Source organism: Psittacula echo, assembly GCF_963264785.1.
Source record: "Psittacula echo genome assembly, chromosome: 9".
Taxonomy (NCBI): Eukaryota; Metazoa; Chordata; class Aves; order Psittaciformes; family Psittacidae; genus Psittacula; species Psittacula echo.
In genome coordinates this window covers 2706210-2722402 of record NC_137745.1, presented here as the reverse complement: position 1 = coordinate 2722402, position 16193 = coordinate 2706210, and the positions used below count along the sequence as shown (strand labels likewise).

At 38.1% G+C, this 16193-nt stretch overlaps 1 protein-coding gene across 1 annotated transcript in view; it reads right to left on the bottom strand.

Annotated features, from left to right (window-relative positions):
- The window catches only part of IARS1 (isoleucyl-tRNA synthetase 1), a 109846-nt gene that overhangs the window by 24087 nt on the left and 69566 nt on the right, over positions 1 to 16193 (bottom strand). Inside the window, exons 20-26 of the mRNA XM_080625790.1 lie at positions 15440 to 15587; positions 12519 to 12639; positions 8560 to 8651; positions 8114 to 8191; positions 7517 to 7638; positions 4317 to 4419; positions 4029 to 4112 (exon numbers count right to left, since the gene is read on the bottom strand). Of these exons, the coding sequence (XP_080481916.1) occupies positions 4029 to 4112; positions 4317 to 4419; positions 7517 to 7638; positions 8114 to 8191; positions 8560 to 8651; positions 12519 to 12639; positions 15440 to 15587 (748 nt within the window). The remainder of the gene's footprint in view (positions 1 to 4028; positions 4113 to 4316; positions 4420 to 7516; positions 7639 to 8113; positions 8192 to 8559; positions 8652 to 12518; positions 12640 to 15439; positions 15588 to 16193) is intronic.

Below are 16193 nucleotides of genomic sequence, written 5' to 3'. Positions count from 1 at the left end.
TACTCTGTCTACCTGCACTCATTGACCTCTTTAGCTCTGAACCACCCAAGTAACCAACTAGATTGGTTGGTGTGCAATACAATAAAACGTACACTAAGTTTCAACTGTTGAATTTAAAGATATGTAATAAAAATAGGACCATAGACAGTATTTTTTTATTTGTGCTTCCATAAAGGTACTTGAGTTTGTTGTAACTCATTTCCCCATAAGTCAGCAATACCTTAGTTTGTGGTAGCAAATTAATAGAAATTATAACACTTTTGTACAATCAACTTATGTAATAATTGATCAAATTTGTTCCTTTTTTACCTTTTACTAGCTGTAGAAGTTGACAGCAAATTTTTGTCAGCTCTCTTTCTGGAAGTAATTTGAGCAAGCAAACCTCATCTCCCTTCAAAATGGATTCTGTAAAATCCATAGATCCAGTTTGCAGATCAAGAAAATGTGGTTGACACTAACCTAAATTTCACAGTGATGTGCTACTGAAAAGATTCAGGTGTCAAAATGATTAATAATAATAGTAATTCTGAAGTGAAGCATCGTAACTGCCAAGTAAGAGAAATAATCCATACACTAACATGACAGAAAAGCCTTCCAATCCCACTCCAAATCAATTCAGATTTAATTAAAATTCCTTTAGCGTGGAATTCTCAAGAATTTAAGTCCCACAGTAACTAAAAGCAAGAAGCACACACCACTGATGTAGCAGTCCTGTGCACTGAGCCATGACTCCCTCAGTCAGTGCGCTTAAGTCCCCTCCAGCAGAATTTTTAGAAGCTTTCTTCAGATATGTATTTAGGCTCGGGGAAAGACGGTATTGCTGGAGTAATACATAATTAGAAGTTTAAGAGGTTCTCTGCTGCTTCAGTCATCTCTTGAATTCTTTGACTGACACGGTTGCTCTCACCAAGGCAAGCAAGGTGAGTTGATCTTGCATGGGTAGACGCAGACTTCTGTTCTCTCTGTCAAGGTGAACAGCTGATCTTGCTTGGCATCTCATTTTAAGTAAGTGCTTAAATCTTCTGTTATACAATGCCCTGAAAACACCTTTTTAAAAGGAAGGAGGAATCCTTAACCTACCAAGGACAGGCATACTATAATGGCCGTGCCATTTGGCCGTGCCATTTCTAGACAAGGGAGAAACGCTTTAGACACTGTACTGTCAGTGCTTATTATGATAGAGAAAGAATTTCTCTATCACTTACCTTTGAAGACCTGTTTCACGGGCTTTAGAGAATCCAAAATGCTACAAACGCTTAATGGAAGAAAAAAAACCTATTAAATGGAAATACTTCATGTAGTACCAGGATGTCTTAGTAGAGCCACTGGAACTGACTCTATCATGAACATATATACAAACTGACCTGGAAAGTGGCAGATTCTGACAAACAAAAGATGATGGAAAGGTCAAATGTCAGTTATTAGTAGGGATACATTTTATTGAATAAACCAGAGACCATAAAACAGAAACACAAACTAAAGACATATTGCTGAACCCATCAGTCCTATATTGTATCAGCTCTTAAGAAGTACGGAGGTCCTAAGGTGATACACTATGGAAAGAATTTCCTGAAGACAGAAACCAGACAAGTTCCTCTGCAGTGTCAGATTCAAAGTTTCAACACTATGGATGTAGCTGAAGGAAAGGAATCACTCTGAACTGCAAAGAATTCCCGCATTTCCCACCTAATTACTGTATTTGGACACACACAACCTGTGCACTAATACGTCAGTATCTGGGAAGTATGCTGGAGGCAAAATAGGACAAAGAATGAAGTTGTAACAGTAATCTGTTTTAAGTGAGCTACAAGCCCTTAAAGCTGAGGAAGAGGGCAGACTTCAGAGGATAATGGAAAGTACATTCTATGGTTCACCTCTCCAGATGTGTTATCAAAGGAGAAAAGGGAAGGAGGGCTTTCATGAACAGCTCAGATTGCTGTTCAATTGCTACATTGCTACTCACAATCTTTTTTCCTTCTAGTTTTGGCTCATTTAAACAGAGATTGTTTCTAACATGCAGATTTGAGAGGGCAAGACACAAGAAGGCTAAGCTTGTAGTTCACAGGCATTGAGAAACTGCATTAAGACTTCTACATGAAATCTCTTGTAACAGTTAAGGAAGTTGGTATTTTGGGGGAATTGGCAGGTTTCATATTGCACTGCAGTTAACTTTGCTATCAAGGACCTTGCACTGAGGCTAGTATCCCTTCCTCAGAAACTTTCTCACTAGGTCTTGAATGGAGAAGATCTTCCAAACAACTACCTCTGTGTTTTGTTTTGCAAGACCACTCCTTCAGTTCTCATCTGAGTTAAAAAAGCTGGTGTATATTCTGCCTCATTGAATTAAGGGCCACACATAAATACAACAAGATTGCATATGGGAAGGATTCATGTGAAAATCCAGACAGATTAATACCCAGAAATTATTGTCATGAAATAATCCCCAATTTATATTCGCAGTCTAATGCATGTAGTCTGCCCAACATCAACACCAAATCAGTTCCTTTAGAATTCTGCTTTCTTAGCAAAAAGCTCCTATTCAAAATGCAATTCCTTCCTCCCCAGAACAAAGATGAAGTCATGGCTTATCTCCCCAAGGAACACAGTGAAACATCTGGGTGCAAAGGGATCATCAATCCCAGCAACAGATGACTGCAGCAAGAGGAAATGAAGTCTGCTCAGAAAGAACAGCATTGCTTAACCAGTCTTCCTTCTTCCCTCACTGCCTTTCAGAGTGGTTCTGAAAAGCCTCTGGTCTTACAGTGGAGATGACATTACCTCTAACTCCCTGTTCAGCAAAGCAATTATAAAGCCCCTAAGCTGCTAACACTGAGAAATTACACATAGCATATCTCGTAACAGCAAAGGCATGATCATGACAAATCTAAGTTACTACAATACTAAGAACTACTCTTTTGCAAACACGTTTTGGGGGCCCCAACACCTAGAAAAGAGGCGGACGGGCATAGTAACTTCCCTTCACCCTCCCTTTTCTTTTATAATAAAAATACCATGGCTCATCAAAATTCATCACTGCAGCTGAAACACTTCCTTCTCACTATTCCCTTTTATTGTTTGATTTCTCTTGTACATCATAGATGTGAAATATGCATATAAAGTCTGTTTGTAATGAAATTTAATTGAACATAAGGACTAAAAAAAGCCCACTCTACTGTCTTTTCAGCAAAAGTAACAGGCTTCTTGCCTTCACTACAGCTTCTGAAATGCAGTACTGAAGTTTAAAATATTTGTTTATAGTATAAGTGTATAAATTAAGTTTTATCTATGAACAAACTCCTTTTTCATTTCACTTCTTGAAATACTATAGATTTCTACATGACTGACTAAAGGCAGAAAGTGCAGTCAATTTTGGCAAGTTAAGCTCCAAAATCCAAGATGGGTTACTTCTCTTTTGAATGATGGGGCTTTTATCTAAACAAAGATTTAGAAGTAGGGCAGGCTGCATTTCTCTAACGGACACACGTTACAAGGCACCGCAGTGGCATACAGGAGCATATGAGTGTAAGAAGTTGGACACGCTAACATTTATTTGATATTTTATTTCCTAAAGAACATCCTGCAAAAATCTTGACTTGTCCCCTCACCTCCCTTATGTGGAACTCCTTCTCTCCATCAACCCTCCCATTTACTGTCAAACTGGTTATAATCCCCCGAAGGAGACCACAAACTTTGCAATCCATCCCTTGGACAACATGTAGTTGACTATTGTCTTATTTTCATTCAGAAACTGGGGTTTTTTTTGTTTCCCTGATCAAGAACATTTCTAATAGCCTCTCAGTCCCCTGTTTGAGGAATTTAGTATCTCTCAATAATACAACTGACAAAGGATCATCACCCATTTTGCCTTCATTTCTGTGCACAGTACCCAGTGCTATCCCCTTTCATTACAACGCTCTAATTTTACCTAGTGACTTGCTAATAACACCAACAGGGAAGGTTTGAGGTTGGTTTGTTTAGGCAACCAATAAACACAGTCCAGCTAAGCATCACATTCCTGATGTTCTTACCTCAAGTACGTACTTCTCTAAAGATCTGATGTTTTCCAGAGCCTCTGGGTCTTGATGGATAACAACTACTTCTTTCAAAGGATACTGGGGAGAAGGAAAACAAACAAACTTTTGTCCAACCAACTAAAAATGAAAAACTTCATAAATTAGTTATTATTTGAAGTATTTTTATTGTTGAACTGTTTGCCATTCCAAACTTAATTATGCAATTTTCTCAGGTTTATCCCAAAGTTACAAAGCTATTGCACATTCCCAATGTTTTGATAAGAGATGGTAAAGAGCTCTAACCTTTACTGGAATGGTTTTTCTGTCCCTGATTACTCGTCCAAGCTCAATAACAGACTGCAAACAAGAAACGGCACTTTCAATTCTTTTGTCAATGAGATCCTCCCTAGATCAAAAAGGAAATATTATATTGCTTCATTTCATTCTGTTTGCACAGATTGAAAACATTTTACCCCCTTCTCTGAAATTCTCTACAAGAGACACAATTATGCCCCAATGGACCAATCTGAAAAATGAACAAACAGGTTTTTCTTCTCTTTGTGGAGAAGACAAGGAAATAATGTGCTGAAAACAAAAAACAGAGTTATTTTTAAATCATCTTTTGTTAGCATCTCTCACAAGATGGAGATGACGGATTGAGTCATACTACCTATTCTATTAATATCCAATGAAAAGTAAGATTTACATTAATAATATCCTAAGAAGATGCAAGAAGATATTTTAAATAGGATACTTACAATGACAATGAAACAACTATAAAACCACCAACTCACTGGATCTCAATTTATAAACTTTTCCAGGAATTCTAGATGTTTTAGCTTGAATTTTTAGACAGTCTCGCCATCTTTCCTGGCTTCACCATTTTGACAGCCTTCCATTTTGAGGCAAGGCAGGGTTGGGGGACTGGGGGGTGTTTGTGTGTCTTTTTGGGGTCGGAGGGGTGAGTTATATGAGCTTTTTTTGAGTAAGCCAACATTCAGGTCTTGTTTCCAATGTACTAGCAGCCAACAGTTCCAAAAATGTGGTTTTCTTGACTTCTTGAGCAGCTGCTTAAATTGAGCAGCTCCTTTAAAACCGCACAAGTGTCATCTCAAGACCAGAGGTACAGGTTCAAGGGACAGTTGTGAATAAAATGAACAAAGTCATTAGCTGTAAGCAGCAAAAGCACTGAAATGAAAACTATGTATCCAACCAGAACTGTATAGAAAAACAGAACTGGCAAAGCAAAACTTACAACCAAAACATCTCTGTGTTCTGCATTAGGACTTTGATTAAGATCTTACTACCTATTTTGAAGCTTTTCTTCCAAAAGCCAGTCTTCCAGCATGGTTCTCCAAAAACGTGAATTCATGTAAACTGTGAGATACAAGATTTTGCTCCCAGAAAGACTAATATAGCATAATGTGGCAGTATTTCTATATTACTTGCCATTATTTAACAACATTGTGGAGCCACAAAATGAGAATGGTCTTTAGAGACTGCATGAATAGCCACAAAATTTAATTAATGCAACCAATCCGTTGAGGCACTAATAACTGAGTGGGGTTTGGTAACACAAGTATTGAGTCAAGTTCAGCTGTGAAAGTGGCCAAGTCCCTTAGCTTTATCTGTACATACACAGCACATTATTAGAGTAGTATTTTATTTAACTGCATCAAAAAAGTCTATTTTTATTAACTGACAATGTTGTCCCTATGCAATCATCAGAAAAATATTCCAACAATAATGCAATGCTGTGCTTAGCAACTCAATGTGAAACTCTCAAACTTCAACAATAATTGAGTTCTAAAAACACCTTTCTATCTGACAAAGGGCACAACAGATACATACAGGATCCAGTAAATTACACAAAGTAGTAGAAGTCAAAAATCTAAAGTACAAGACAAGTACATCTTATGTTTACATGATGCAGCAGCTAAGTCAGTTAGCACTAACAGGAATAAAAGGTGACTAAGCCACTTCTAAACGCTCATGCTAAGCCCATGCATTAACTGAGCTCCTGCAAATAGCTCACTACTTCTACATTACTCCATTCTACAGGAGCTCAGAACCATTTCTGATAGCTCACTGATGAGTTTTGCATTCTTTGATTACATATTCTTTACAGCACTTTCCCAGGGAACAGAAAATCAGCACCGTCATTATGTCAATCCCAAACTCCCTGTTGCAGTAACTGTCACTATTAAAGCTATCAGCGCCTTCCTCAAAGGATATAGTACCCATAAAAGAAACTTCATTACCAGGAGGTTTACATTTTTGAGCGGGCACATAAAATATCAAGGTCAGCTCCCTTGTCCTTAAGGGTTTTCAAACTGAGATGTAATGCAGAAGGAAACTTTGCTTCTCTTCCATTCAGTGGCCAATACTAGATTGTAATGCAGGCACTAACTTAATCCACTACTGTAGCATATCAAAGCACTAACGAGCAACTGATTACTGTAATACAAGCATCTCCTTCAGTCTCTCTTAAATATTAAAAATCAAATGAAAAAAAAAAAACCAAAACAAAACCCAACGAACAAAAAGCCCTGCCAAACCAACTTCAGTTGCCAAGTTCTACCTGGGTTGAGCTGATACCATGGATAATCCAGAGCGTACATCCAGTACAACCACCATGGACCCAAACCTTTTTGAGACACCCTGGCACTTACAAAATAAACCTCACCCATCAGCATCCAAAGAAACGATCTGTCTGGAAAGCACTCTCTCATATGATGTATCCTCTTACAAGGAAGTGGCAGTCTCTGGACAATGGTCTAAATTCTTGACCTGAAGCCAAAAGAACTCAATCTGCTGGCTCCATATGTGGTCGACACAAAACAATAACTCCAGTCCTCATGGGATCTGGCATCAGCATTCACTACGAAAGGCCTCGAGATACGGGGAAGCACACGTTCTTCCTTGTAGGGCCTACAAGGAAGTTCTATAATCCTTTTGGGCCCTCCGTAGGTAGGCATTATAGCTTCTGGTCAGTGAACATTTCGAAGAGTAAAAGAATATGCATTGCCTACCATAAAGAAACATGAGCCGAGTACATGCACTCCTCCCAATTGTTTTCCTTCCTATCTACAATCCTTTAACCTAGCACGTCTACTGCCTAAACGTGGAAGGAAAAGAAAATTCCCAGCTAACAGAGTGGGGTGTGAAGTGTGCCACTAGGAAAATGCTATCCTACAGCAAAGAGGCTAGCATTAATGACAGCTTCATCAAAACTTAAGCTTTTTTTTGCTTATAGAAAAGAATGTGTTAACTACCATCCTAAAATTCTCCCCCAGGCAAAGGAATATTCACATTAAAAAAGCCTGTTTTCTTGTTATGCAAAACATTTCTGAATACAAGTAAGTGAAGGAGCACTGTTCCATGAAAAGAACAGAAAAAAAAACCCCACAAAGCAAAATAATACCAACAAAACAACCACAATCAACCAAAGAAAACCCAACCAAACCAAAACCCCATTTTCCCACACAGCAGCTGGCTCTCACCTCACTTTGGGAAGCATGAGGTAGTGGATGCTTTCAGTATTCTTTTCCTGAACTGAGGCCGGATCAATAAGTGTCTTCAGATTCTGGTACATCAGCTCAGTGATAAACGGAGTATACGGTGCCTGTAATGTGGAACTCAATCATCATCTTTTCTTTATTGCACATTATGAATCAGTAATACTTAAGAATTGCATAAGGATAGTTCAGCAAAAACAATGCTTTCACTGTGTCTTCAGCGCAGAACTGTGATGTTATTCAAAATGCAGACTGAAATAAATGAGGAAATTGCTTCTACTTATTCACCCCCTTCCTGACATTTACGTGTTACTTTTAGATGTCAGACAAAAATCATGTCTTTTTCTCAGTCAGGTGATACAGTAGGCCTTTATACTACCACAGGGCAGATAAGCAAATAAAAAGGGGAAGGAAGAAAACAAACTGTGCTACAGAAATCAATAGCAGTATGGTTTTATTCTCCCCACATGTTCAGTCTCTGTACCCCTAGTTTCTATGGTCAACTACAACACAAAGCAGCATGCTTTTAGATTAGCTGCATTAAAAACATTAGATAGTTACAGTGGGCTGTAATTCCCTTACCATAAGTCTGCACATGGAGAACAAAACACTAAACAAGGTTTCCAAGGCCATAATGCAGTCTTCAGTCCCATTCTCACCCTATTTGAAGTAATCACAAAAAACAGCAATTGCAATTTTAGGATAAGTAAGCTCATGACAATAAACTTCAAAAATTTTATATTTTTATGTAATAAGCTGGTTTCCAAACTGTATTCATTTTGCTTGATCCCATCCAGCAAGTGAAACAGAATTACTGGGCATTTTGTTGGTTGGTTTTCCTCATAAAGCAAATTTGAGGGGATAAAAGTCAACTGCTCATTCCCACTACTAGGTACAAACTGAAACAATTTAAAATGCAGCATGAAGATTTTGTGAAACACAAGTTGCTATGAAGCTGCTACACATTAAATTAACATAGACTGCTAGGATTCTATTTACAGTACAAGACTGCCGAAGTAGGTACCTACCTTTAGTCTTCTGCGATTCATTCTAACATACCAGTTGGTCAGAATATCAACAAACTTCACTAATCGAGGGACTACAGTGTACAGACGATAAGCTACAAGGAAAAGTGTTTACTGCAGTTAATATTTGTCCTCTGCAAGAAGCTCCTCACTTAACGAAACACATTATCATTTGCAGCTCTGGTGTTAAACATAATACTTGAACAGAAGCATGTATGTAAGATCAAAAAAGCAACTAGACAAACTATTATGTTAAAACTGTATTTTGAAATTGCACATTATCAATTCTCATGCCTCAAGACAAACACATCCACCACCAAACTGCTTCCCTAATCCTACAGAGACAAGCATTATGGAAGCCTTATGCTTTTATCTGACTCGTAAAGAGGATAGTGGATAAGAGACTATTAATCGCATAGGATTTGGCAAATCCTAGATTTGCACATGCTGTAAATACAGCCAAGACACTAGAATTTTAAGAGAAATCACTGTGGAATCATATAATGATATTTTATTAATTACTGCCAACACTGTCTCTCTTGTTGGCCAGATTTAAAATGAGACACCTATATCAATCAATTCTCCCTCAGTTAATTGCAATCTTTATTTTTCTAAGTAACACGGTAAGGCTAAAAGAATATAAAGTAACAGCAAGCCTGACAAGGTAAGAAGATAAACATAGCTGCATTTTCAAGTTCTGGGTAACTTCAAATCATGGAGGACTGCCAACACAGAAAAAGAAGGTCACTACAAGCATCACTATGCAACTGGCAAAACAAATTTCAGTTGTTCATGAGAGAATTGGCGGGATGGACCTTAAATAGGACTCCATTTTCTAAGGAAAAACCTGTGCATAACGTCTTTAAAAGCAAAGAGCTTTTTGATCTCTATTCTGAATCAGTTTCATTAATCAAGCAGCTCCTGAATAAAAAGGATCTTTCCTTTAAAAGCTCCACCACACTTTTCACTGCACTTTCTAAAATAGAAGTGTTTTTAAAGGCATAGTACTGGTATCTAAACCTAAAAAGGAAATGCTCAGAAGAGTCATGGCATTGTGGGGAAGACATAAATAATGTGGGAATTTGTATTCCTTAAAAATTCCCAGCTCTCTTCTAGCTATGCAACATCCAGTTAGGAGACTGGTTAAAACCAAACAAAAACCTCAAAACCAGACCCTTCACGGATGAATCTCTCATTAAAGATACACTAAGTTAGTCTGGAAGTATGCTTTTCTCCCCTTAATAGCTGTAATCCTGGTTCATAAACCAAATGGTGAAATCTTACTATTTCATGACTCAAGAAAAAGCCAGGGCATGTACATAGAAACACACACACACAGACACACACACTGCTTTCAATTTACTGGTTTTTAACTACAGAATTTTAACCTCCCCTTAAAACACAAAGGATTGTTTGCCCTATTACTTTCCATAATATCCTCCTGATATTTTTGTACTTGGCCTGTTTATCAAAGGGCCCAAATTCCTGTAAATTTTCCATCGTAAAAGATGAGGTTGAGTGGAGAAACTATAGTACTACTTACTAGCTAATAATTCATGTGGATAAATGTGTTATTATCAAAGTGAAGCCAAGTTAGCTGCACCAGCAGCTGATGAAGAGGTTATTGGTGCACATCTACCCAACAATTCTGAAGAGAGCAGGCTCTGCAGCTCCAGTTTTGGGCACCTATTAAACCAGAGATACCACATCACAGCAAAATCCCTCTTACAAACACACATGTATGGTTTCAAAACATCTGCAGTTTTCCATGAAGAACTGAAGAGACACTGCTTTCTAATACTCGTTGTGTCCTATTCTCCAATTGCATACATTCTAGGAAGTCAAAAGCTCTTCCAGGCCAGGATTAGCACAGGGTTGTTATACCTTTCTGCAGTTTTCCTAGGCTCCCCAAAGCATCCCAAAGTTGGGAGTATGCACAGGTACGTTGCCCTTCCCACCCTCAGTCTATTCAAGTGAGGTCAATACCAAACTGACAGGGACTCCACACAGGCTGAAATACTGCTGGCTATTTGAGCTACTAGCAAAAACTGGGGCAGAATTAACTAAGTTTTCCTTAATGGGAACTTTTTTCTAGAGGCAGGCAATCAGTGTAAAATGTACCTCCACTATAAAATACACTTGACTAAATGGAAGAAGCTAAGCTCAATTGCAACATTTTTCTGGTTAGCAGCATCTCCTCGAAATTTAGAATTTCAAGCTTATGTCTTCTTGATCACACACACAGTTGCAAGAAGAGCACATTACAGTGCAGACCGTGCCATTCCTTTGACAGACAGCCCAAACATCCCTTCAGCACCACTGCCTCAGCTATGTTTTAGATATAGCAGAGACAACATACCATTTTATGCACTTTGCAGTAAGAGTTGCACGGCATTAGTTGGCAATCATTAATTTTTGCTTGCATTGTGTCACATCTACAACAGCTTCTGCATGTTTATTAATTTTTCATCTTCCTTTGCCTCTTACTAGCATTTTTCCTACTTCAAGCCATAGCACAAGTATCATGTCACCATATACCAATTTACTGCATTTCACTAATACATGTCTGACTGAATTCAGAGTTTATGCAGAAAAATAAATTGAGAAAATGTTTATTAATCACTTGCAAATAAGAGGTCCCACTCACCTGATAAGTGCATCATGTTATATTTATCTAACAGAAGACAATAGTATTTAACACCAACACCAGTCTTGAAAGTCTTTACATTGTCATTTTCCAGCAAGCATTTTCTTCTGCTTGGAACAATCTTCTTGCTATGTAAAGATGTCAGCTGACACAACCTTTTTTATTAGCTTCATCTTCCTCTTAGAAAACCAGAGCAGAGAATTCAAGTTTCTAGCCCCATACTCATCTTCCTGCAAATACTGTTTGTTTAAACCATGCACTAATCCAAGATCCCAGGTACACATTCACAAATGAGTTTTCCACTATCCCTCAAAGGTGTTATGTGCTGCTCTTTACATGCCGCACATAAACTTGCATAGGTTCTGCATATTAACCATGTGGCAACAGATGAAACTCCTACACCACCACTGAATTTCAAGGACAAAACTTCTAGGATGAAGCCACATCTTCATCACACAGCCATTATCACGTTACGGGTTTTGGTAGCTTGAGGATTCTTTCTTCCTTTAATGAAATGTTCTTAAATGACCTCACCTGAATTTTGTTATTAGCAAAATGACCTGGATAAACACTGTAGCAAGACAAACTCATCTTAGTGGTCTTTGGCAAGAGTCAACATCATGCCAGTCTAAGAAGGGGGAATACAGAAATGAATGAAACAGTGGAGGACTGTCCTGTGCCCTCAAATTCAGATATGGCATTTAGCCGTTTCCTCATTATCCATCTTCCCACTAATGGTTTTCTTCATCAAACTCAAACACACCTATGGAAGGCTTCTAAAAATTCTTCTAAGGACAACTTATTATCACTGGCTTTGGGGGTTGTTTGTTTATTCATAAATCACATTAACAGAACTATGCTTGGCAAAAATCATTCCCCATGCTCATGTACCTCTCAAATTTATTTTATTTAGCTGACTTGAGCACTGCCCATTTTATCCTTTTTTTTTTACAGCTTCCCCAAATTCTATTTGGCTTCCTTTACACTGCTATCTTTCAGTTACTACTGTAATACTATTAATTGCTCCAAGCACTGCAGATGTTACAGCATCAAGCTACATCACTGAGCTCATAGCATTAGCCATGACAAAAAAAAAAACTTCATCACTTTTTGAAATCTCATGAACAAGAATAGCAAAATCTGTATTAACAAGCATGAAAGCAGCATTCCATGTATTATGGTAGCTGGTTAAAGATTTCTTTCCTTTTATCTGGACTGTAATTCTCAAGAGGAATCTGTAAATCTCTGGATGAAATGGCAAGTTCTCACATCAAAAATGAAACACCTGCACACACACCCAGCCAAACGTGCATACCTGCCATTTCAGCTTTGAAGAACTGAATGAGTGATTGGGTGAAAGAAAGAATCCATTTATCCATGATGTTATTGCTCTCCTTAACTGTATTCTCATTGTAAAGGAATTCTCGTCCCTCGTCCTATCATCAACATAAAAACACAAAACACATTTTTCAAGTCATAAGGGTGTATATTCAAGCCTCTATGTCAAACCACCTGTCAGCCACTAATATTTTGTCAGCTTCGCTGTGTTACACGGGTTTCCAAGGAGAGGACATGAAATTCCAGAAGAGAATAAGCTAAGAGAATTAGTAAGAGAAGTAGCTGAGGAAAACCTGACTCCCACCGCTGCTGATTTCACCACACTATGCCTTCAGCTACAAAGGAGGCCAGTTATTTGGATCTGTTAAACCAGGTACAGAGAAGTACAGCACACAACAATATGCAGTCATTCTTCCCTCGTGTGCAGTGTAAGCCACAGCTTCCAGACACAGGGCAGCACTCTCGCATATACCTAACTCCTTTATCTAGGAGATCTGAAGCATTTACAGAAAAGGTACTATGAAGATGAATTATGTATGGGAAAAGGGCATATGAAGATCGTAATTATTGTTAAGAACATGTGACAATTTCCACAGATTAAAACATGAAAGAACACAACCTAAAAAAACCCAGGTGGAATCTTTCAGCATCCGACATGCATATAGTGCATTTTGTTGCTTTCCAGAACACTGAGGTTTGTACCCATCTGAGAAATTGCAAGCAAAACCACAAGTAGCCACACTTGGCAGTGCCAATAGTCTGACTCTTTTCCATGAGAATCTTCTTATGACTGGTTGAAAACAGGAGTTTCAATATTCTTTTAGATTTTAACATCTGGTTATAAGAGTCTTTGGACTTGCCCTTCCCCCAGAGTCCAAATGAAAAAAATCTGTTGGGATTACTTGACCCAGTAATTATACACCCACTGACGTAGTTTAAAGGACAAGATTCTTAGGGAAGAAATACCTCTGCACACCCAGAAACACAGCAATCCCAGTGTGAGATCAGCAATCATTCAACCAACTACAGTTACTGTGGTAATTACAGCAAGCATAAGATTACTATTAGACTTCACTCACAACATTGAGATTGTAGCTTCTCTCTTGCAGAAGGCAGAAAACAATGAAAAAGTTGTTTAAGCCTCTGCGTGAAATCTAGCACTATCACCTCCAATAGCAGATTCTTTTGCCTAATATGGTGCACAGGAATGGCTTCACAATCTATTTAGAAAGAAAAATTACTTCTGCTGAATTACCAAAACTATCTGCTTAGGCACCTGGATTTTCCACTGGAGTATCCCATCTCCAGTTTGGCTGACCTTGCAAGATTTACTGCAATCAGAGCAAAAAAGCTGCAAAGCACTTTAGATAATTCGAAGCTCAAACAGGAAAACCTGAAGTATATTTTTGGGCAGTGAATAAGTTTTCTGATGAATGCTGTCTAGGGATCCTAAGAAAAGATTCCTTAAATATTAGGATCCCAAGTTACCAGACTTTCTTCCCAAAAGGTGTTGTTAAAAAGATGAAACCATTTATTTAAGTCAGCTATTTACTGTACTATTTACTGAAGTCAAATGCCTTTATTGCTTCAGCTGTCCACAGTGACTAGGCTGCTACTGTAATTTCTTGTGTAGTACAAGGTTCGAACTTTTTCACTTAGTTCCCATTCTTCCATGTAAGTCTGCACTGAGATGTGGTAATCTTCTACCATTAATCTCAGCTGAAAGATAAAAATTGGTTTCAATAGAAACTATACAATATACACATAAAATATTCAATTTAAATGAAAATTTACTATCAAAAAGAAATTTCAATCTTGCTTTCATTTTGAAAGGGTAGAAACTCATGTCAGTCACTCAGCACGTTTAGTAGACTTCAAATGTAATCTTCCAAGTCTAAAGCATTATTGCTTTTATGATGATTTGCCTTTCTTCCCATTCCATTTCTTCCCCCATCCCCCAAAGTTGTATTTAAATTTAACTTTAAGAAAAATTAACTGTCATGTTAAAGACAACAATCTTCTGGCTGCTGCTAATGTGTTCACTATCGAGTATTCCCAAGTTAAACATTTTTATGCAGATTCATAATTAAAGTTACAGTAAATGAGTTAGCTCAAGAAATCGGCACAGCAGCCAATACTGAAAATAGTTTTCTTTACTTATTTGCAGTTGCATTTGTGTTAGGTCTGTATGCTGCTAAGCAATGTCCTCTGATGACATCCTTTCTACAACATAGCCATTCCTGACTACGTAGCATGGGGCAATGGCAAAAAAAAAGCAGCAGCAGCACTCAAGGTAATATTAGTGACACCTGCTACGTCCAAGCTACTACACAATCACCAGTGAGAATTAGTAATAAACCAACAAGGCTTAGTATGGACATTTCAGAAGGATTCCCTCAAGCAGACATGGTACCTGGCTTTTAACTGGTGCTACCAGCAAGGTGACTGACAGCAGATAATTGCTTAGTATGTATTAACCCCACAAACTCAAAGTCCCTATCAATAGATGCAATAGCATCACATTTATCTCGAATAAGAAGGAATCAAGAACAGCCTAATCTAAGAAAAGATAGCTGTTATGTCTTGACAGGCCCCTACCTTCCACTCCTCCTTTCTATAGAATAAGCTTGGTCAAGGAGAGAAAAATGCAGGGTGGTTATAGCTTTATAAAACAGGAAACAAATAGCAAACACCATAGGAATTCACAACAAATATATATAACCTGACCTAACTTTGAAGTCAGCCTTGCTTTAAACAAGGAGGTAAAAAGATCAGATGACCTCCAGAGTCCAAACCTCCCCTCCAAACTAAATTTCTCTACAGTGCTAATTCACTCTAACATTGGAAAAAGCACAAAGCCCCTTCCACTTTATTTTTCCACATTCAAGAGATCTGTACCTTATGTTGCAGGATCTGAACATTCTGAGCAAGAAAGCGATATGCATTGTACCAGGGCAGGAAGACATCTTTCAGTATATCCCTTACTCCTTCCTCTTTAAATCTCAGGTTTTCTGCTCTTACCACAGGAGAATTGATCAGGTATAACCTGCAAAATAACACAGTACTCAACAGCTTAAAACTACGTATACCAGCAGAAATGCACTTAAATGTAGAGTAAACCCCAGAGAGCTGCACAGCAAGAGACATAACCAAGGGAACAGTTTCACATTAAGAATTCTGAGGAAAACAGTACTGTAAGCATGTAACATACTGAATATATGACAATTTACTTCCTAGTGGACAGGACTATTTTTATGATGCTTTATGTTGGAACTAGATGATCTTCAGGTCCTTTCCCACCCTAACTATTCTATGATTATATGCTGCTTATGGAATTTGATTTAATTTCTGGTTTTTTGCTTTTTTACCCTAGAAGTTAATTGAGATGATAACACATGCTCAGGTGCTATTACAGTCTAAAACAAGAAGTGGGTGCATGGAATTAGTAGACTAGACTGGAAAAGGCTTTGAGTAACCTGGTCTAGAGGAAGGTGTCCCTGCCGATGGGAACTAAATGAGCTTTAAGGTCTCTTCCAACTCAAACCGGTCTGTGATTCTATGCTCTTTAGAATGGCACCTATTGTTTTGGTAATATTTTGAACTTCTTAACAATGAAAAAGTACCTTTCTATTCCATCTAGCTCATTTCCTCA